We start from the raw sequence: 21,373 nt of genomic DNA, 5'->3' as shown, positions 1-21,373 counted from the left end.
CCCCAGAGCGGGTCCTGGGTCTCCCTTGGGATCCCTGGAGCACACTCTGACCTGAAGACAACATGGGTCGTGCCGTCCTCCTTCCCACCCTGGTCTCAGGGGAGGCGGGGACACAGCTGGAGCTCCTGGCTGCTCCCCAGGCCCCGCTGGCTGTTTCTGGGGTGGGTTGTGGTCCAGGCAGGGGCTCGGAACCCAGCTCAGAGCCTCTGCGGCGGTTCTCTCTGCTGCTGCACCCCTGCCCGCCTCTGCAGGGGAGACGCCTTCGTTCTGCAGCCGTGGGGGGTTACCAGTCATCCCTCTGGCTGACCCCTCTGCCCGGGGCTGTGAACGTCCAGAAGGCGAGCTCGCGTTGCACGACGCAGGGGCCTGGACCGAGCTCCGTCCCCTGCGGGATTTCAACGTCCTCTTGCTTCCGGCTCGCCGCTAACTCAGGGAGCCCCAGGCGGGAGCGTGGAGTCTGGGTGCTTCCACGCCCGGGTGGGGCACAGCAGCCCGTGGCTGGGGGAAAGTACGGCAGGTTTCTTCCCAGCTCGTCCTAGGCAAGCCAAGGTCACCAGGAGGCTCACTGCTCTGAGGCGGCCAGTCTGCCTGGGCCTTTGCTCCCTGTCCATCCTCGTCTCTCTGAGATTGTCGCCCACCTCAGGGTCACCTGACCAGCCAGCTGGATGCCCCTTTTCTGTGTAGGCAACATAATTAGCGGGTTCTGGGGAGTAGAAGGCAGACAGCTTTCCGCCCATCACACCCGGCTCCTTGCAGCTTTCCGTAGCCTGGCTGTGTGCCCCCCTCTGTGCACCGTGCCCTCCCCCCTCGCGTCGTTGCCAAGCGCTCTCCCTGCGGGCTCACAGGGCCACCCCGCCGTACTCTGGGGTGCGGAGATGTGATTTCTGTGGAGCTGAGAGACGGCTCCGTTTCAGCAGGATGGGACGAAGTGGCTGGTCCCGCTCCGGCTCAGACCTCGACATGATAAATGGCTTTTCCGTCAGCTGTCTGGAGCCGGGGCGGCCCACAGGGACCCTGCGGGACCTCGGGGAGCCTGCTTTCGCTTTCTCATCGTGAAGTGTTAGAAACCTGCCCACAAGTGATGTCACTGCAGGGAACCCTGGGGGAGCGCAAAGGTGACCTCCAGGAAGCCCAGAGAAACCCACAGTGGGCTATGCCACAGCGCCAAGGAGCGCCTGCGACCGAGCTCCTGGTGCAGGCAGCTGGGCCCATCTCCGTCCCTGCAAGGGTGTGCAGGCCTGCGTCTTTGCCCCCAGGCTCAGGGCGTGTGCCGCCGGCAGAGGACAGGGAGCAGGCCTCGGTGGCAGATGCTCCACCAACTGGGAGGGGGCGGGCACCGGGCGGGCTCGCTCTCCTCTCTGCCCGCCCGAGCTCTGCGTTCTGGGGCTGAGCACAGGCTGCTGGAGGTGCGCTCCTCGTGGGGGCCGTGGCTTGCAGCAGGGCTGAGGCGATCTCTGCAGAAGCACGGCCTCTCCGTGGAGGACCATCTGTGCAGTCCCGGGGCGGAGGCCGGGCCTGGTCTGGGGTGGGTTTTGTTTCTGAGTGTCCGCAGACAGGTTGGGAGGCCCGCTGCCTTTCTTACCGTGTGACTGCCTGGAGGGCCCTTAATGATGGAATTCCAAGTTCTGGACCGAGGGCTGCTGAGACGTCTCTGGATGGGGGTTGCTGGGGCCCCATGCACTGGGGTTGAATCGGGGCTGTCTGGGTTGTGGTGGAGAAGAAGAGACAGACCTATGGGACCACATCAGCGCCGGACTTCATCCTTGGTGTCCCGCTGAGCCTGGGCGGTGGTCCTTCGGAGACGGGCAGGCTCAGCCATTGGAGTCCACGTAAGCAGGGACTGTCTGAGCCTGCAGGTGCCAGGGGCGTGGCCCTCCCTTGATCCATGCAGCGTCTGCTTTGACTCTGACTCAGAGATCTGGTTCCTGCTCTCCCCGGTGGGCGGTCAGGGTCACCGTGTCCCTAAGAAACATGGTCCTCAGATTTGGAGGTTGTCGAGGTAATGCGCTTGGAGTCCTTGGGAATGAGGCGCGTGCCTGCACTTCTGGGGGGGTAAGAGCACAGACCCAGCCGGACCCTGTCCTCCCTCCTGCCGTACAAAGCTTTTAGCATATTTCGGGTTTCCATAGGCATGCCGTCTTGAGCTTCTTCCTAGTTTCCTAATGACCCCCACTGATCTGACCTCCGACCTTGTGAAGGTGTGTGGTGGCCATCCCCGATGGCTGGACTCTACGTGGCCTCTCCAGACCCTTGTGGTCGGGCATGCTAGGGCGGGGTTGGCCTCCTCGAGTGCGGGGGCTGGGGCGGGCTCCTGTAGACCCGTGAGCGTGGAGCCCACGCTGTGGCCACTTCCGGGGGCATTTCATCCTTACTGAGCGGGTGGCACAGGCACCTGTGCTCTGGCCATGAGGTCTGTGCCACCACGTGCAGGGGTGGGACCCACAATGCCCCTTTTGGTCAGGGGCGAGTGTGACAGCCTCACGGTGGGCGGTGGGCAGTGACAGACTGTGGGCCACGGCCACACATGGGTTTGCGGGGGCCCCCCCATCCCGAGAGAGCCCGGTCAGCCTCGGGGGTCCTGCAGACACAGCGGTCAGGGAAGGGAGGCTCCGTGTCCTCCCTGCGAGGGTGCCTTTGCCCGGAAGCCCACTCGTGGGTGGGAGGGCCACGGGCGGAGCTCGCGAAGGGCTGAGCCTTCCCCGACCGACAGTGGTGGCCGGCACGGCATCCAACGCCTGCAGGGGTACCCAAGTCCCACGAAGCATTGAGGGGGGGACACATTCTCATGCCTCATAGCTCCCATGAGCCGTGCCTGGGGGTTTGGGAAGACTCTGGTTTTTCTGGGGGATTGTATTTTGGGATGGGCGGGTGTCCTTCCGGCTTTGAGGGTGGCTGCCCCGGCCCTTCTGTTCACGTGTAGTCTGGACGTCTGAAGGCTCCTTCCCGTGACGGAGGAATGGCAGAGCGGAAGCGGGGCAGGGTGCTGGGACAGGGAGGGGATGAAGCACAGGCTCCCCAGGCAGGTGGTAGGCTGGTCACCCCGTCCCAGATCCCAAAGGGGGGACACCTGGGTGCCCTCCCTTCCCTTTCCCTATGTGATACAGGCTCCCGTTAGGCTGATAACAAAGGGGCTACCAAGCTCTAAGCACCTGCTGTGGGGTCTCTCTGCCTTGCCAGGGACGAACGTGCAGACCCTCAGGCCCAGGCCTGGATCGAGTGTTTCCAGGCTCAGGGACAGTGTCCTACGTTGTCCCCAGGAGCGGAGGGGCGGCTGTCCCATGCAGGAGGGGCTGTTCCGGCTGAACAGGAAGGGAAGTAGAGGGAAGCCTAGGGCTGCTTCCACTGAGAGCTCCCGGTGAGGCTGAAGGGCAGGCATGTGTGTGAGGCTGGGCCAGGGGTTCAGAGGAGACCCTGGTGGCAGACAGGAGGCCGGCTGGCCGAGGGTGTCCACGTACCAGGACAGGGGCCGGGGCTGCCTGTGTTCCTCTGGTGTTCGCTCCTGTGACGGCCGGTCCTGCCCCTGCCCCCTTGTCCTGCTGCTCCCTCCCTCAGGGGCCGTAACCCTGGGGTCGCATCCGAAGCGTTTGCTACTGCCTGGCCTGCCTTCTCCGATGCTCCCCTCACCCACGGCCCCGTCCCAGCCTGGGCCCCTCCTTTGCCTGCTGCTCCTGCTCTGTTCCCCCGTGTTCCGTCCCAGCAGGGACCACAAAGCCTCCCATCCTCAACCGGCTGGCCTGGAGCCTCTCCCTCCCCCGCCTGGAGGAGAACAAGAGTCAGCCTTGGTGCACATGATACGGCCACAGGCTCCCCGGCACCTGGCCTGCTGGCCTGTAGAACTGAGTCGCTGCTGGGCCCTGGCATCAGGAATGCCCGCCTGCAGGACTTGCCAGAGCCTGCTCTCCCGCCACCACACCGGGTGAGCTGGCAGCACGGGGATGCCTGTGGGATGTGCTGGGCGGTGGACAGCGATGACCAGGGCATGGGGGATGGCTGGTTAGGAGGAGATGGGGTCAGGTGGTGACCTTGAATGTGGACCGTGTGGAGCTGTGGCTGGACATCACCCGGTCACAGCGGCTCTGGGGAGATGCAGCTGGCGCAGGGCAAAGGGCAATGGAAGGCAGGCGACGAACGGGACTGGGATTCGGAAGGGTCCTGGGTGGGGCTGGCGCCCCAGATAGCCTTCCATTCCCTCTCGACATCGGTGACCCGAGTGCCCCTCCCAGTGCCAGGTGCCAGGGGCACAGGAGGCACTAGTCAAGGCAGGCGGGACCTGGGGGAAGGGGTGACAGGGGTCCCCAGAGAGACTCCTGCTGTGGTATCAGGATGGAGGGTCAGAGAAGGTCCCTAAGCTGAGAGCCGTGTGCTGTGAAGGGCAGCCCTTCCTGGGAGCGGCCCCTGGTGGCTGGGGTAGCGTGGAGCCGCGTTGAGCTGAGTGGTGTGGTGGGTGAGCAGGGCTCAGAGGCCACCTCTATGTGGTGGGAAATCCCGAGAGCCTGAAGCAGGGCGCAAGGCCACCCTCAGAGCACAGCAGTGGGGACGAGCTGCGGTGGCCAGGCCACGGGGCAGGGAGAAGCGGCAGCTGTCCCCAGAGGTAGAACCTATCACACTCGCGGATAGTGTTTGGAAGTGGGGGTTGAGGGAGGACAGAGGCAAAGTCACAGACCTGGAAGCCAGAGGCAGGTGGCAGATGGGGGAAGGTGCGCTTGAGGCGATCTAGAACTGCTTCTGAAGGGGAGGGTGGCACATGTCACTGGCTTGAGGAGCAAAGGTTGCTGGCAATGGCCATATCTGAGCAGAAGCAGGGAAGACAGGGCGGGGCTCCGGAGGGACAGGTGGGTGCGGTGCTCAGAAGGGGCTGGGCTGGAGGGAGATGCAGGGGCAACAAAATCCATGTGCCCCCCTCCCTCGCCCCCCAGGGAGAGTATGTCTAAGGAGAGCTTCTAGGGAGGGCCCTGAGAGCCTCGAACCCCCTAGTTAGAAAGGCAGCGGGTTTGGGAGGTGTGGCCTGGGAGCAGGGAGCACTGGGTTTCCTGGAGAGGGGCTAAAGGCCTGAGCTGCCCCTGGGACGGTGTGGGGGTAGGGGAGATGGAGGGGACTCAAGGGGGTGGCATGGGCACGGGTGGTGTCTGCAGGGGGTGGGAAACGGGGTCTGAGAAGGAGGTGATGTAACCTAGGACCCCTGTGCAGGAACCTTAATGAGGTGCGTAGCGCTGCCTCCCAGCGGCCTCCTGAGGCCTGGGTGGGGGCATGGGCTGCAGGGCCCGGGACCTCCCTGGTGACAGAGGTCAGCCCAGACCCAGTCCTAGGCTGGAATAGGAATCACGGGGTGTTCTTGCCCCCTGAAGGGGCTTTGGGATGGCTGCACACCCGCTCGCCTCCCCCGTAGGCAGGGGGACCGAGGCCCTTCTGTGTGCGGCCCTCCCCTTCAGTCTCTGTGCCCTCCTCCCACAGCCCACGCAGTTCCCTTTCGGCCCCTGTTGGTTCATCAGGAGTCCTATCCCTGATGCTCCCAGCACCCCTTCAGATATTTTATTGTAGTTTATGTTCAGTAAAGTTCACTTGCATTAAATTTCTACTGACAGTATGTGTGGACATCGGTGACGTCTGCTTTCATCCGGGGGTCTGAGGCCTCCTGAAATGTCCATGCAGACTCGTGCAGGACAAGGCAAAGGGGCAGGGCTGAGCGTCAGCGGGCTTCCTCCGCCCCGGCCTCAGGTGGCAGAGGCCAGGGCATCTCGGCTCCCTTGGGACCCTCCCTCGACTGACTTCCCCAGAACGGGCTCTGGTGTCAGACAGGCAGGGGCCTGTGGCTGATCTTGTCCAAACATGGGCCCATGACCCCACAAGGACTGGGTGGGAGAAAGATGTGCCTTGAGCAGGGAGAGCAAGCCGGAGCGGCTGGTGGGAAGTTGATCGTGGGCTGTGGGGGTGTGTGTGGAACGTTCTGCTTCTTCAGGCGAAACTGGGAGGACGGATGGGTGCTTTCTAGCAGAGGCAGCTGGCTGCAGGGTGAGAACATGGCTGGACTCAGCTGGGGTGTGGCCACCCAGGTCCTGTGGTAAACAGCGGGACAGATTGGGGTGGGAGATCGCCCTGGAGCCCCTACAGGTGCCATGCTATGCCCAGCTCAGGATTTGGCTCCCGCTGGCCCCAGTGCATGCTGTGGGACCCCGTGCCCCCTTCCCTGCCCACCGAGTCCTCTGGTGCCTGCTGGATGCCTGTGTCCCTTCCCTCCCCACGAGCCTTGGCAAACACAGGGCTTCCTCCTCCCCTGCTGGCTGGCCAGTCCGAAGTCCTTCCCTTCGGTATCTGGTGGCCAACCGCGAGCTGCCGGTAGCGCCCTGGAAGGCAGCAGAGGGCGGGGAAGGTCAGGGCGTGGCCCCCAGTTCCCCAGGCGGGTCCACAGCGGCCTGCAGGGCTGCGACCACCAGGATGTGCTGTGGCGTCCCGGGACTGGGGTTCGGCTCCGCTCTGGGGCCACTGAGCACGAGACCCCGGCGGTGACCCGGGCGCCCGGTGATGGCCCGTGCGTCTCCCGCCCCGGGGCCCGCGCGCAGAGAACCAGGCCGCGCACCGCCGCGCTCGTCAGGCTGAACCTCTTTATTAGGCGCCGCGGTGCCGGCTGTAGTGTGGCGGCGGCTCAGGGCCCGTGCTCCGCCGCGTGCGAGGCGCAGTAGTACTTCTTGTGCGCGATGAAGGTGGACAGGCTGCTGAAGCGGATGTTGCACAGGCGGCAGTACCGCTGGCCGCCCGGCGCCGCCTTGCCCGGGGTCTGCACGCCCTTGTCCGCGCGGAGCGGCGGCGGCGTCGGCGGGCGCGGCGGCCCCGCGTCGGGGCCCGGGGAGGGCGGCGGCGGGCCGGGCCGGGGGCTGCCGTCGGGCGCGCCGGGGCCCGGCTCCCGGGGCTCCCGGCCGTTGAGACCGTCGCGGGGGGCGGCGGGCGAGGGCGTCCGGGCGCTGGCGGGGGGCTGGGCCAGCAGCAGGCCGTGCGCCAGGCGGAGGTGCTCCACGAGGTCGCCGCGCACCGGCCCGTCGGGCGGGCAGTAGGGGCACACGACGGCCACGTCCTCGGGGGCGGCGCGCAGGCGGCGCGGGGCCGCGGGGCACGAGAACTTCTTGTGCGCCAGGTAGGCCTCGAGGCTGTGGAAGCTCACGCGGCAGGCCGTGCACTCGTGGTAGTCGGCCAGCGCGGGCAGGGCCGCGGGCAGGGCCGCCTGCCGCCGCGGCTTCTTGCTCAGGTCGATGGGGCCGTCGGCGGGGTCGAGCCCACCGCTTCCGGGCCGGGGCGACTGTGACTGCGACGACGACGACGACGACGACGACGACGCGGGCGGCTCGGGGGCGGGGCCGGCGGCGGGGGGCGGGGCCGCGCCGGCCGCGTGTAGCTCGTACAGCTTGCGGCGCCTGCGCGTGCGCACGGGAGGCGCGGCGGGCGCGGCGGGCGCGGGGGTCCCGGGCGTCCCGGCGGGCGCGGGCCGGCGCGGCGGCGGGTCGTGGCGCGAGGCACAGTAGTAGCGCTTGTGCACCGTGTAGGTCTCGTGCCGGCTAAAGTGGATGTTGCAGGCCTCGCACAGCGTCCGGCGGGGGTCGTCGTCCTCGTCCGCCCCGCTGCCCGGGCTCGGGCTGCCCCGGCTGCCCCCCTCCGCCTCGGGCTCGGCCTCGGGGGTGGGCGCGCCGCCCGCCTCGTCCTCGCGCGTCCCGGAGCGTGGCGACGCACGTCCCGCGTCGGCGTCTGCGGGCGGGGGGCCGGGGGGCGCGCGGGCGGGGGCCGGGGGCGCCTTGGGCCTGCGCGCGGGGGCCGCGTCGTCGGGCGCGCGGCGGCCGGAGCAGTAGAGGCGCTTGTGCACGTAGAAGTTGTTGACGTTGTTGAAGGTGATGTCGCACTCGAAGCACGTGGCGCCCTTGGGGGCCCCCGCGAAGAGCCCGGCCTGCGCCCCCGCGCCCGCCTGCAGCCGGCTGTGCACCAGCTCGGACATCTTGGCCAGGATCTCGGAGGCCGGCGGCGCCGCGGCAAACTGCGGCAGGAAGAGCGTGCCGGCCGCCAGCCCCAGCTCGCCCGGGCCAGGGCTGCAATCCGGCGTGGGGCTGGACAGCTCGGCTTTCACTCTGGCCGCCGCGGGGCTGGGCGGGGACGGTGTCCGCGATGCGGCCGGGGGCCCTGGCTCCGCCTTGGGCTCTTCGGTGGCAGCCTCGGTCTTGATGGCCCGGGGCGCTGCGGGGGGCTCGCTGTTGCCCCCGTTCTGGGGGGCGGCTCTGGCCTCTCCATTGGTGGTCTCCACCGGCGCCTTCCTGTCCAGTCCTGGCGATGGGGTGGGCGCCAGACCGAGGTCGGCAGAAGCCAGGGGGCCGTGCAGGGCCGTGGGCTGCTGGAAGCTGGCCAGACTGTCTGCGGGGAGACCCCAGGGGCCACACTTCAGGGCTGGAGCAGGACCTACCTGGGCCAGACCTGAGGGGGAGGGCAGGAAGGGGACAGCTGGACTGGGCAGAGGTGGTGGAGGGCCAAGATGGAAATTTACCCCTGGCAGCCATGAGGACCAGCCCCATCCCTGCCCAGTCCTCATGGGGAGCCCAGGGCCTCACCTGGGGGGAGCTTGGCAGCGGGGTGCCCGGCCCCTGGTGAGAAGATCTCAGCCTTGGAGCCCGGCTGGCAGACCATGTGGTTGGTCACCAGGTGGCTGTAGAGGATGTCCCTTGTGGTGGAGATGAAGCCACAGCTGTGGCAGGCACCTGCAGGCAGGCTGTGCTATCAGGGCCCTGGGGCAGGGTGCCCCCCCACCCCCGTCCCCTTCCCGGCCCCCACCTACCGCTCAGCGTGTCTGTGTGCACCTTCAGGTGCCTCTCACAGTTGGCCTTGGTGGTGAAGGCCGACAGGCAGATCAGACAGATGAAGGGCCGTTCTCCTGGAACACAGGGCTGAGTGAGGGGTGGGCTCCTGGAGCCCAGCTGGCCAAGGACCTGTGACATGGGGCGGGGGGTGGGGGGTGTCTGTGTGAACTCTGCCTTCTCTGCCCCTTGTCTCCTGGGACTGCGGCAAGGGCCCGGCCCCGAGCTGACCCTTCTGATGAGCACAGGTGGGCCATGTGCTGCGGGAGCACTGGGGTGCGATGGGAGGACCACACAGGCCTGTGTGTGGCAGGGCGGGCAGCTGGGGGCCGGAGGGGGCAGAAATGCATTGCTTGGGGGCGCGCGCACGCCCTGTTGCGGACAGCGGGGGTCCTGGGGAGGGGCTCACCGCTGTGGCTGCGCATGTGGATCTCCAGGGAGCTGGCGCTGGGACAGCTCTTGCGGCACTGGGGAAAGGGGCAGACACGCTCGTTGGGGTAGGTCTCCTTGGGCTTGTCGTCGGCAGCTGCCGTCGCGGCACCGGTGCCCTGGCGGCTGGCACAGTAGTACAGCAGGTGGGCTTGCAGGTTTCTCTCGCTGCGGTACCAGATGCCACAGTCTTTGCAGGGGAAGACATCTTCTGTCGGGGGAGAGGTGGGCGCAGGCTGAGGGGCCCCTGCACCGTAGCGGGGGGGCTGCCCACAACTCAAGGCCAGGCAGTGAGACTCCAGATACGGACGGCTTTGTGCGTGGGGCCTCTGACATCCCGAGGACTGAGATGCAGGAATGAGGGGGCAGGGGGGCCTCCCTCCTGGTCACTGCCGCTCACGCTCTGTCCCTTGAGAACACGGGTTCTCTTTCTCTCGTTCTCCAGGATGCCATAGGACCGCATGGATGGGGGTCTCTGAGTAACCCCCCCGCAGGCTGGCCCCCATGCTGCCTCCCAACCATAAGCCCCCCCCACAGAGAGATGCCAGAGCCTCTGTGGGGGCCAGTGGGAGGGGTGTGGCCGTGCCCGCAGACCCCCGATGGAGGGAGGCTGGACGGCTGCCATGTTGCGCGTGTGACTCGGCGGGGGTGGCCACATGTTGGTGAGGGAAGGCAGGTACCTGCCGGTGCTGGTGTGCTGTGAGCAGGTAGAAGGGCGGGCACGGACCTGGGCCCCTGTGGAGGAGACACTGCGTGTGCGCAAGGGAGCCAGTCGGAGTGGCCAGGTGCGCAGGACACCCGTGAAGCACGTGGGCAGGTGGACGAGAGCAGAGCGTGGCTCTGGGCGGCCTCGAGTGGGGAGACTGGGGGCTGCGGAGGAAGAGGAGCCCTCCCCCTCTCAACTCTCCCCCCAGTGGTTTCACATCAGCTACCGATGGGTCAGAACTGCTTAATTCTGCATGTTTATCTCAGACAGGAGGCCTGTGACTTTTCGGTTTATAGGCGCTCAGGTGGCAGGGGTGCGGGGTTTTCCCAGCTGGTGCAGGTTTCTTTCGTGGGTGGTTCTTGGGGTCTTTCTGGCAGGGCAGTGAGGAGCGCTGTCCCGCTCCACGGCCCGCCGCCCCTTGGCTGACGACACGGCCGGTGGAGGCCTCATTCTGGCTCCTAGGACGTGTCCAGGCTCTAGTGCAGCTTAGGACCTGGTTCTCACGCCGGCATCAGATGCATCCCAGGTCCCCAGTTACGGCAGAGGGGACCCTTCTCCTCCCTCTCGTGTTCCTCTGATTTGGGGGCCTCAGGGCAGCTCTGTTGGCTGAGGCGCTGAGCTCGAACTGTAACCTGAAAGCACCTGGTGGGCTTGTTTCTGTCCCTGTAGGGCCGGGGCGGGGCCTCAGATGCCCGCTCAAGCCCTGGACATAGGCCTGAGGTGTAGCGAGGACAGTCATGGTCCCCCTGCCCCAGGGCTGACCCGGGCCAAGTCCCGCTGGTGCGTGCGGGCGACCCGCACAGATGCCCGTGTTACTATGATCCCACTGCGCAGGTGAGAAGACGGAGGCCCAGGGAGGTTGGGTCTGACTTAAACCAGGTATGGTGGGCTCTGTACGGAAGCTTTTCTAGCGCTCAAGGCGGAGGCGGGTGCTGGGGGGAAGGGAATAGGGTATGTAAGGGGTGTAGCCTGCGATGGCAACGGTCCTGCTGTTTCTGGGTGAGGTGTGGACACCAAAGCGTCAGACCCAAGGGGGGAGGCTGTCCCAGCACCTCGGACTCCCTTGGCCCCCTCCGAGCAGCCAGGACAGAGGACGGGGCCAGGGGGTGAGGCTGGCTCAGTGCTGGGGGCTGGACAGACCTTGCTGGGTCACCCTGGGCATTTCTGCTCCTGGCGGCTGTGGTGAGCTGGCCGTCCCGGGTCCGGAGAGCCCCTTCCAGTCTCCCTCCCCTGCAAAGGTTCTACCTGCTCAGCACCCCCTCGGTCCCCTGCGCCCAGTCCCCCCAGAGGACCTGTGCTCTCCCTGGAGGGCTCTGGGGGTGAATATCCACCGGCAGCCCGTCCCTCCCCCCACGTCATTTCCACCAGCCCACAGGTGCACATGGGCATCGCCCGAGTCTGAGCGACGCAAGCCACGTCCCCTCCACACCCTCCCTCCTGCTCACTCAGCTCCGTGGTCCTTTCTCTGCCCTGGGTATCTCCAAAGCCAGGACTCCGTGCTCCCCCACTGCCCTCAGGTGCCGCCTCCGGGGCTGCCCGTTGGTGGAGGTCATGGTGCTCAGTGTGAGACACGGCAGGTCCCCGTCCAGCCTGTGCTGCAAGCCCGCCTCGTGTGGGGCTTCTCCGTCACTTCTTTCCCGTCCTGCGGCCCTGCAGTTGCCACCCCGCATGGCCAGGGGATCTCGGCCACGAGAGCGGACTCTGCCCGAGTGCCTGAGAGGCTCCAAGAGGAAATGCGGGCCCTCGCCTGGCACCACGCTGGTAGAACCACGTTGCTGGCTTAGGCCCAAGTGCTCCGAATAAAGTTGGCCACTGCCATCCTCTGGTCGTGCCCCCGCTTTGTGAGCTGTGCCGTGCGGGGAGCCGGCCGGGCAACCCTGGAGCCTGGACCCCTTGGTTCGTGTGTTTGGAGCACAGAGGAAACCCTACTCTATGTGCAGCCGTGGTCCGACCCTGAGCATCCCTGCAGGGAGTGAGCGAGTCTCTCACCCGGGTGTTCTCATGGGGTGGCTCTGCCCCAGGGGATGCCAGGCCGTGTAGTGACGCTTGTGGACACGGCCCTGGCCTCTGCCGGGGTGGGAGCCAGGCTGCTGCTCTGCACCCCACCATGGACCTGTAACCCACTCCTTGCCCAGCTGGCAGGGGCAGAGCAGGTGGGGCCCGGGGGCCCTGTGGGGACTGCCATTGCCTGGGGCCTGCCCCGACCCCACACTCATCGGCGGCAGCTTGGCCTCCGCTGCTCAGGTCTCAGTGCTCAGCCCTGGAGCCTAGGGGGCACGCGTCCTGTACTCACTGTTGATGACCGCTGTGGCCAGGATGGACGCCATGCCGGCCTGCTGCGGCAGGAGCTGGATGTCGGCGGGGGCGGGGCCCCCGGGCTCTGCTGGCTTCTTCACAGTGTGGCTGGGGGGGCCCCCGGGCTCGACCGCCATGAGCAGCACGCTCAGCTGTCCGCCAGCGGGCACCGGCTTGGTGAGTCTGCACCAGAGGGCTTCATCTGTGGGGGCGAAAGCCTTGGTGACGGGAGGGCTGCGGGCGGCTCACCCTCCGGTTCCGAGCCCCTCTGCATCGCCCTCTCCTGGAGACCTGGGTTCTGAATGTGGGCGGGGGATGGAGCCAGGCCCCCGGCGGGGTGGAGCACCAGGCCCATGGCTGGGTCAGGCCCGTCTCTGTAATGACCATCCTGCCTCAAGGAGCAACCGCCTCATGGGGGGCCCCGAGGGGCGCCCGCATGGCTGCCCTGGTGTCCAGGAGAGCGGTGGCCTGGGGGACAGGCAGCAGAGCCCGGTGCCCCACGGGCCCTCCCCTCCCCACTGCTCCCCTGAGAGCTGTCGTTCCCGTGGTGGCCGGCAGGGGGCAGCTCCAGCCAACCTCCCAGGCACCCGCCTGCCCACCGCCGGCTCCGGCTTGAGGCCACCAGGAACCCCACACCCGGAGCTGCAGCCCTGCCCCCCACCTCCCAGCCCAAACTCACGCCTGTCCTCTGTGAGGACCTTGTCCTGCCTGGCAGACGGGGGCTGGAGCCCTGCTGACCGGGGTGGGAGGGGCAGGCCACGCAGCACTAACTGGCCGGCGTCCTGGCCGGGTTAACACACCCGGGGCTGATGGCGCGTCCAAGCACCCTTCGTGGGTGGGGGCTGGGGTCCTCCCCCACCCAGCAGGGCACAGAGAAGTGTAGTGTGGCCAGGTTCCCACCTCCAGCAAGCCAAGGAGTCTCCTGGGGGGAACTGAGCCAGAGAGGGGGCTGCCCGTAAGGCCCGCCGGGCTGGGCACGTGCCCCTGGCCTGCCCCGGACGGCCTCTGGCTCCCTCTGGAAATGAGAGCTGCCCATGGGATGGAGCTTGTCTCCTCTAGGAACACGCCGCGAATGCACCGTGTGTGGGGGGGCAACTTGGCCATGCTACCCCCACCCCAGAAATATTCCAGCAAAGCAGAACCCCCCACAGGGGAACGAGGTCACCTCCTGTGGTCGCAGGGCACACACCCTCCCGCCGGCTGTTGGCCGAACCTGGTGTGGCTGCAGAAACTGCCCTGTACTGTCCTGACGTCATCCCCTTGGGGACGGAGGAGGCCCCCGCCTCACATCTGAGTGGCCTGAGCTCTCGGAACTGAACAGTGTGTGTCGGGGTGGGGGGGTCCTTCCCCTCCTCCCTCCAGAGCCACTCCTTCTAGAAGGTGCAGGGAGGCAAGGGCAGAAACAGGCCCCAAAAGGCCAGGGCATGTGGCCTAGGCCTCACTGGCTGGGTCTGAATGTGGCCCTCCTGCCCCTCCCGGAGCACGGCGGACTGCACAGGACCATGGTCTAGCAGACACTCGGCCCCTGGGCCTGGGATTCTCTGCTGACCCTGGTGGTCTGCTAGAGACCCGGGGAGAGCAGCAGCATGCCAGCCCCCCGAGACCCTGGGGCTGACCTCCTCCATCAGGGCGCCCCAAGGCCTGGCCCTAGCTCACCTACTCTGCTGGGGCCAGCAGGCTGCTGTCCCTTTAAGGGCAGCTGAGTGGCCCCCACCCCACCTGCCGGAAGGCCGCGAGGGAGGCGCCATGACACCAACCCTTCCTGTAGATCTCCGTGTTGGCTTCGGCCTCGGTCAGGGCCTGAGGCAGCAACCGCAGCCAGCAGTGCTCGTCCTCCAGCAGCAGCGTCCGGGCAGGGCCCTGGGGGAGAGGAAGGGGACTCATCAAGGACAGAGCACGGGAAGAGCCCGCTCAGGGGTCCCGCGTGGTGCCGAGGGAAGAGGCTGAGCCCCCGTGGCAGGAAGGCCTCCCACCAGCGCAGCCAGGAGCCGGCCCCTTCCACGCCCGGGGCATTGGGCTTGCTTAGAAACCACGGCCCAGGCAGCCACGGAGCGGGGATTCGCACCCAGATCTGGGCTCTCGCCCTGCCTCCCTGCTCTGGCAGGCTGTGGAGTGCAACAGGGGCCTGTGGGGGCATGGGCCAGATCGAGCATGGGCTCCCCCCACACTGGCCCCCAAAGTGAGCTAGGTCTGGGAGCTGAGGCTGAGAGGGGCCTTAAGGAGAGGGTGTCTCCCTAGAGAGGGGCTCCTCTGTCCTGTCTGTCCTGAGGCCAGCACACGGCTGACACTAGAATATCGTCCTGGACCCAGAGCTGAGGTCCCCATGCCGAGGCTGGCTCAGCCTCCCTGAGGCTCCCAGAGATGGCCATCCATGTGTGGGCTCAGCCCTTCTCCCACCTCGAGGAGAGGGAAGGGAGGTGGGGAGAAGGGGGAAACAGGGGCGAGGCTCACACCAGTACCACCTCGCCCGGCCATGTCCTCTCCCTGGCTCGGTCTACAAGCCTGAAAGACAAGAGTGCTCTGGGCTCAGCCCCTGAGGCTGCTACTGGGGCCTGCAGAGTGGGGGCGGGGGGTCCCTGACTCTTGACACCCAGGGCCACCCCAGCAGGAGAGGAGGCATACAGAGCCTGGTGCTGGGGAGGGAGAGCTGCCTGCGGTCCCACTCCACAGCCCGGCCCCTCATCGGGGTGAGGAGACCAGCACGGGTCTGGGGAAGGCTCCAGGAGGGACAGAACCCTGGGCTTGCTTTGCCCTAGGAGGTCAGGGTGACTGCTGCCACACCCGGGCCCTCTGCCCCAGTGCCGGACCTGGGACTGGGCTGGCTTCGCTGAACAGGGGAGCCCAAGCTCCACCCCCAGGCACCGTGGGCAAAGGCACAGCACGCACCCACTTTGGGGTACATTTGTTTTATGCAAACAAGTGCATTTTATTCGGAAGTGGTGCACGGGGACCGTGTACTGGAAAACCAGTCTCACCTGGAAACGCTGCCTCCCAGGCTGAGTGGCTCTGTGCACCCCAGGGGCCCATGCAGCCGCCAGCTGGGATACCCCCACGGTGGGACAGTGTCCTCAGATTCGGGGCATCTCCCTGCCAGGCACAAGCGCAGGTACTTCCCTGGGCTCTGGGGTCCAGTCCAGGCGTGGCACCCCCGTCCACTCTGCCCGCACCCCCCACCGTGCGGCAGACGCGGGCCCCCAAGCCGAGCATTCCTGCGGAAACTCCCAACAAGGCTGGGGCAGCGTGGCCAGTGGGGTGTGGCCTGGCCATGGAGGCAGAAGCAGTCTACACCCGTGCCTGCCCTCTCTGCACAGGGGCAGTGCCCCTCCTCAGAGCTGTGACCCAAGCCCGGTGCTTGTCACAAACCTGCCATCGTCCTGCCACCGGCTCCCGGCAGTGGGGCTGGGTGGTCAAGGCTGCTTCTCAGCCCTGCCAGGGCACCAGGAAGCACCGATCTGCGCGACACCCTCCTTTCCAGCCGTGCCCACCTGTGCGCACCCAGCACGGAAGACAGGAGCCCCCGCCCCACCCCCTTGCAGCCAGCAGGACACAGCAGACAAGGGCTGCGCATTTGGGCCCAGAAGGCTGCGGTCCGCAGTGGCCACAGGCCAACCCCGGGGAGAGCATCTCCGTCACAGAGCGGCTCTGGGCCGGCCGCAGGCAACACCCTGCTTTTCGTGGACAGTGGGGGACCCTCAGCTGCGGAGCAGGACGCCAGCTGGGGGTCCCGCCGGCTCAGAGGGGCCACCGAGGGGGGCGGGGGAGCGGCCGGGTGGGGCTGCCGCTGCGGTGGGTGACCGGCGGCCCCCACGTCCCAGCTGCGCTGACCGGGCCAGCAGCTCGCAGCAGGGCGGGGCCGGGCCTCCTGAGACTCTAATGAATATTAATGAGCAGAGGAGGGTGAAAAAAATTAATCTGCCTGATTCTCCGATTGGCGCTGTGGTAACGATATGAAATCTAATTATTCGTTCCAATATTTCTAACCCTCAAACTGGGACTGACAGCCTCCCGGTAGGGTTAATGCTTATCACTGGCGCGGGCTGTGTGCTCCCAGCATGATGAAAACGCCGGACGGCTGGCGCTGCACTGCCCGGCTCCCGCGGCCCGCCCGAGCGAAGGCGGCGGCGCCGGGGTCCCTGCCTGTCGGGGCGGCGGGTGGGCCGGGAGGATGGGGCTGGGGGTGGAACGGGCCGGGGCATCTGGGGCTGCCTGACTCGGCCCGTGACCTCTCGATGCCGGGGCCCCCCGCCTGAACGGGGGCGGCCTGGGGACACCACCTTCCCTGGCCTCTCTGCACTCGCGTCCTGGGGCTGCGCGGCCGCCACCCTGGGGAGGGTCTAATGCGGCAGCCCCGCTGTTGGGTCTTCTCTCCTCCCCCCCACCCCCCGTTCCGAGCTCGGTAACAGAAGCCCCTTTCTCTGGTGGCCGAAGGCGCTGGGCCGAGGCAGGCCCTCTTCCCGGCTGACGCTGCGCTGCCCTGCCCGTGGGCAGGGATATGGGGTGCATGGCTGGGAGGGGCTGTCACTCCCCTGCCTGGCCTGTGCTGCCGGCCACCTTCCCTCCAAGGCGCCTCCCGGGTCCCATCCGGGTCTCACTCACCCTGGACAGGCCGTGTCCGGGTTCAGGAAGACACCCCCTTACCTGCCCAGTCTGCAGCCCCGTGGGGTCACACCTGTTCCTCCTGGCCCCAGGACCGCCCCACCCAGCCCCTGAGCTAATGCGCGGCCACTCGAAGTTCCCCAGTGCGGCTGAGATCACTCCTTGTTTCCCCCAACAAGGAGGTCAGTGTCTGGACTCTGTGTCTGCCGATAACCATCGGAAACTCTATCTCTGCCCCATCCTCTGTGACTTTATCGGGGCTGTTCCCAAACCTTGCTGGCCACCTCATAAAGCAGCATCACGGGGGAAAGGGAGGCAGGAGCTCCGTTCAGGTGGGGGAAGGGGGTGGCCCAGCCCGGCGAGCCACAGTGCCCTGCAGAAGGCCAGTGGGGCTGCCCAGGCCTCCCCCGGGCCACTGTGGGGCACGCTCATGGGAGGTCAGGGCTGGGGCAGGCCCGGTCTGGGCTCTGATGGGGCCCTCCTCGCCCTCCCAGAGGCAACTGCCTTTCTGTCCTTGGCTCCTCCTCTCCCCCAGGCTCTGCGGAGAACCTACTATTTCACAGGTGAGGACTGAAGCGCACAGAGTTGTGTGATGCCCGGGGCCACAGGCAGTGGCTATGTGCGTGGGACTAGAAATGGGGTCTGCGTGGTCTTGGTTTCCTTCCTTCCATCTACCATCCATCTACTCATCCATGCTTCCCTCCCTCCATCTACCCTCCATTCACCCCTCCACCACCCACCTATCCGTCTGTCTGTCCGTCCACCTACCCACATATCGATCCATCCCTCCGTCCCTCCCTCCCACTGTCCATCCACTTACCCCTCTACCCACCTGCCCGTCCCTTCCTGCCCCCACCCATCCACCTGTTCTCTGGTCGAACAGTCCCCCAGAGCCTGGTGTGTGCCTGGTGTGGGGGCACCAGGAGCAGAACATGCCGTCCCGATCTCCCAGGCTGACGAGAAACCACAAACGAAGGCTGGAAGCAGAACATGCTGGAGACACAGGCTGAGATGAGCACGCGGTGTGATGGGGTGGGGTGGGGTGGGGCGGGGGCCGTGTGGACGGCTCCTTGTTGCCGCCAGCCCTCTTCCTCGGGTGGCCCTTGGGCTCAGGGATGGAGCCAGCTGTGAGGGCGGGTCTGGTGCCCATGGCGGTCCTGGCTGCAGGAGAGACCTCTCCCACCCACCGCTCAGCTCAGGTCTTCCCCGTGCGGCGGGGGGTGTCCCGTGGTCCCTGAGACCAGGCGGTTCCTGCTCCTGGGCCTCCAGGAGGCCAGTCTGAGTCGACCCTTTGCGCCCACAGCCTCTCCCAGACCCTCTCCTCCAGCTGCAGGCAGAGAGGCTGAGGCGTGGGGGGAGGGAGTCAGGGACCCAGAAAGCCAGCGGCAGGCTGTCTGCCTCAGAGCACCCCGCACTGCCCCTCCTCGTCGCCCTGGCGCTCTGGCCAAGCCTGACCGTCTGTCTCCTCAGGCGCTGCCCTGTGGACGACAGGGGCCTACCCGTGCTGGACCCCAGCTCTGCCGCTTGCCAGCTCCGTGGAGCAGGCTGGACGTGCCCCCAAGGACAGGTCTACCCGGAGCTGTGGACGCGGCCTTATTTGGAAAAAGGTCTTAGCAGATGGGATTAAACTGGGGACAGTCCAGGTGACGTCCTCCTGGCTTACCCAGCATCCTGAGTCTAGCCACGCATGTCCTGACTGGAGCAGAGAGGCAGAGGTCCTGCAAGGAGGCTGGACTCTGCTGGGAAGTGCCCCCCCGGTGCCCAGCCTCAGGGCTTCCCGCACGAGGGCTGCTCCGAGCCGGTGGGGCCCCTAGCACCCCGGTGCCACTACCATCTCCAGCTGCCGGATGGGCGAGGCCCACCCGAGGGCCCTCTGTGCCGATCCCTGCGTGAGGATGTGGCGCGGCACGGCCCAGCTGGGCTCGTTCGAACCACTCTGGAAGGGCCTTCTCTCCAGTGGACCTGCCGCCCCCCTGCACCCACGACCCCTGCTGCCAGCTCTCAGTGATGTCACGGTGGCCTCATGGCTACAGTGGGTAAGCCCTGGGGGGACTACTGGACAGACAGATGGGTCAAGCCACTGTGGGCCAGACTCAGTGTGAGAGTTTGCTCATTCATTTGCTCCTTTGCTCATTAATTTTTCCACCCGTCCATCCACCCGTCCATCTGTCCCCCCATCCACTCATTTGTCCATCCATCCATCCTTCCATCCACCCACCCATCTCTCCCTCCGTCCATCCACCTGTCCGTTCGTCCATCCATCCATCCATCCCTTCCTCCACCTGTCTGTCCATCCGTCCGTTTATCCGTCCATCCATCTACCTATCCATCCACCCAACTATTCTGAACATTTTTGGGGTACATGACTACAAATTTCAGAGTTGGCTGGATTTCTGAACCCTGGGAAGTGGAAGCCACAGCTCGACCAGGGAGGGACCTGCCCAAGGTCACAGAGCAAGCTGGTGGACGACTTACTCTGGACCTGACCCCTGCTAGGCTCTGTGCACTTGCTCTGTGTACTTCTGGGGTTCCCACCCCAAAGTCTCGTGTGTGTGTGGGGTCGGGAGGACAGTGAGGGGAGCCACCCCCGTCCCGCTCCCATCGGCAAGTAGCTCCAGGGCTAAGGAAGTCAGCGAGGAAGGGCCGCCCCACTGTCGGAGCCCCTCTCCGAACAGCTACGACACACCGCCTGGCGGCTGGTAGGACGATCTGGGCTGGGAGGTGCACAGGGGAGAGAACTGGGACCCATCAGCTGAGCTCGATAAGGGGCTCGCTGAAATGTTAGCAAAAATATTTAGACAATAAATGAAGTATCGGAAAGGCGCGCGTATCTTTAAGAAATCAATCATCATGTACGGTGTGTCTGGACACTCGGCGCCGACGCGCAGATAGCGCCTGCTGGGGAGATAAGGGTTAATCAAGGATTTAATTCTGCGGGAGATAAAGCTGCAGGGACGAGCAGACGAGGCTCCTTCCTCCCTCAGCTCCTCGGCCAGAGCCTCAAAGGCCACTGGCTTCCCTGGCGCTGGTCCCTCACTCCCCGTGGACATTATCTCCCTGCTGGAGAGCGTCTCCAACCTTTGCCAAGTCCCCCCAGGCTGACCCGCACCCCAGGCCCAAGGAGGACAAAGCCCTCAGAGAGGAGGGTGGGGTCTGAGGCCCTGAGGCCGAGTCAGCCCTGTCCTTACACAGCCTGCAGAGGTCTCAGCGTGGAATCCCCATCTGCTACTTGATTCTGACACCGTTACCAAGTCACTCAACCTGCTGGAGACTCAGCTTCCTCCTGTGTGGTGGGGAGTACGCGGACACGGCGCGGGCAGAGAAGACTGGGGCCATGCGTGAGGAGGGCGCACTCGGTGTGTGCAGGGAGCGACACCTGCCTGTCCCGGAGGGACGGAGTGTCTCCAGAGTGGGGAGCAGGGGAGAGGGGCAGGCCACACACAGGCGCACCCCTTTATCTTATCAGTGCTTCCGAGAACTCAGACGGGGAGCTCTCAGCCTACACACTCCTCCTCCTAGCCGTGGACTGCCCCTTAACAGCCCACCCTCTGAAAAGTCAACTCCTGCTTACATGCCTCCAATGATGGGGAGCTCACTGCTTCAAGAGACTGCTCGGAACACCAGAGTCTCCGTTCTCTCTGCGGAGCCAAAGTCTGCCTTGTGGTTGCCACTGATTTTTCCCTGCTTGGGCCATGGGACGGGAGGGCCAGCTGTCCTGTGCACTGGTGGTAAGCACCGTGCAGGCACCGTCTCATCTACCTGCCCTGGGAGGCGGGCATGCCACCAGCTGCCCCACTTTGCAGACGAGCTGCAGCTCTGCCACCCTGTCCTCTGCAGGGACGTTGGAGGGTCTGCAGGCTCAGGCCCCACGGACCCTTCAGGGCCCCCTTGTGTCCCCACTGCAGCCCCACAGGCTCAGGAGCAGAAGCTCAAGGAGCTCAGGACCCTGCCCGGGAGCAGAACAGCCACGGGGAGGAGGTGATGGGCTCCGGACCCTGTGCCGTGGGGCCAGCCTGCTCCCGGGGTGGGAGCCCTCAGTCCTGCCGGCCCCCTACTGCACGGCCAAGGCCAGCACGCGTTCCCCTGCCCAGGTGCTCCGCCATGATGGGCGGCGTGGGTGGCCCCGGGGGCCCTTGGCCAGGCTGCACGTCTAGATCCTGAGAGACCACCTGGATCCCTGGAGCCAGGCCCCAGCCCAGAGACTCTGACGCACGTGGGCACTATGGACGGTGGTCCGAGGGCCTGCGGCTGGGCACTCCCCGGGCAGCTCCCCACCAGCCCCACGGACACCGCTGCAGGCCGAGTCCCCGCGCCCTGGTTTCCGCGGCTGAGAAGCGGGGCTTCTGTTGGACTGCAGCTGGGTGGAGCTGCTCGGGCAGCACCCGGTCTCTCTACGTGGGGGAACCCTGCTCTGCAGCCCCGCCACTGCCTGAAACCACATGGAGGCTGACCAGAGGCCCACACCTGGGGTCTGAGGACCAGGAGGCCCGGCACTGAGGGGCACCCACCAGCCAGGGTGCACCTG

The 21,373-nt window shown here is 66.3% G+C and overlaps 1 protein-coding gene across 1 annotated transcript in view; it reads right to left on the bottom strand.

Moving 5' to 3' along the window:
- Positions 1–6,585: 6,585 nt before the first annotated feature.
- Positions 6,586–21,373, bottom strand: part of LOC111153009 (zinc finger protein, FOG family member 1) — a 36,165-nt gene continuing 21,377 nt past the window's right edge. The window contains exons 3-8 of the mRNA XM_022511811.1: positions 14,010–14,112; positions 12,251–12,454; positions 9,232–9,462; positions 8,804–8,899; positions 8,580–8,726; positions 6,586–8,385 (exon numbers count right to left, since the gene is read on the bottom strand). Of these exons, the coding sequence (XP_022367519.1) occupies positions 6,641–8,385; positions 8,580–8,726; positions 8,804–8,899; positions 9,232–9,462; positions 12,251–12,454; positions 14,010–14,112 (2,526 nt within the window). The 3' untranslated portion in view covers positions 6,586–6,640. The remainder of the gene's footprint in view (positions 8,386–8,579; positions 8,727–8,803; positions 8,900–9,231; positions 9,463–12,250; positions 12,455–14,009; positions 14,113–21,373) is intronic.

This window comes from Enhydra lutris, unplaced genomic scaffold (assembly GCF_002288905.1).
Source record: "Enhydra lutris kenyoni isolate GAN:26980312 unplaced genomic scaffold, ASM228890v2 scaffoldscaffold30, whole genome shotgun sequence".
Taxonomy (NCBI): Eukaryota; Metazoa; Chordata; class Mammalia; order Carnivora; family Mustelidae; genus Enhydra; species Enhydra lutris.
The sequence above is the reverse complement of the archived record's forward strand: the minus strand, read 5'-3'. Positions and strand labels throughout refer to the sequence as shown.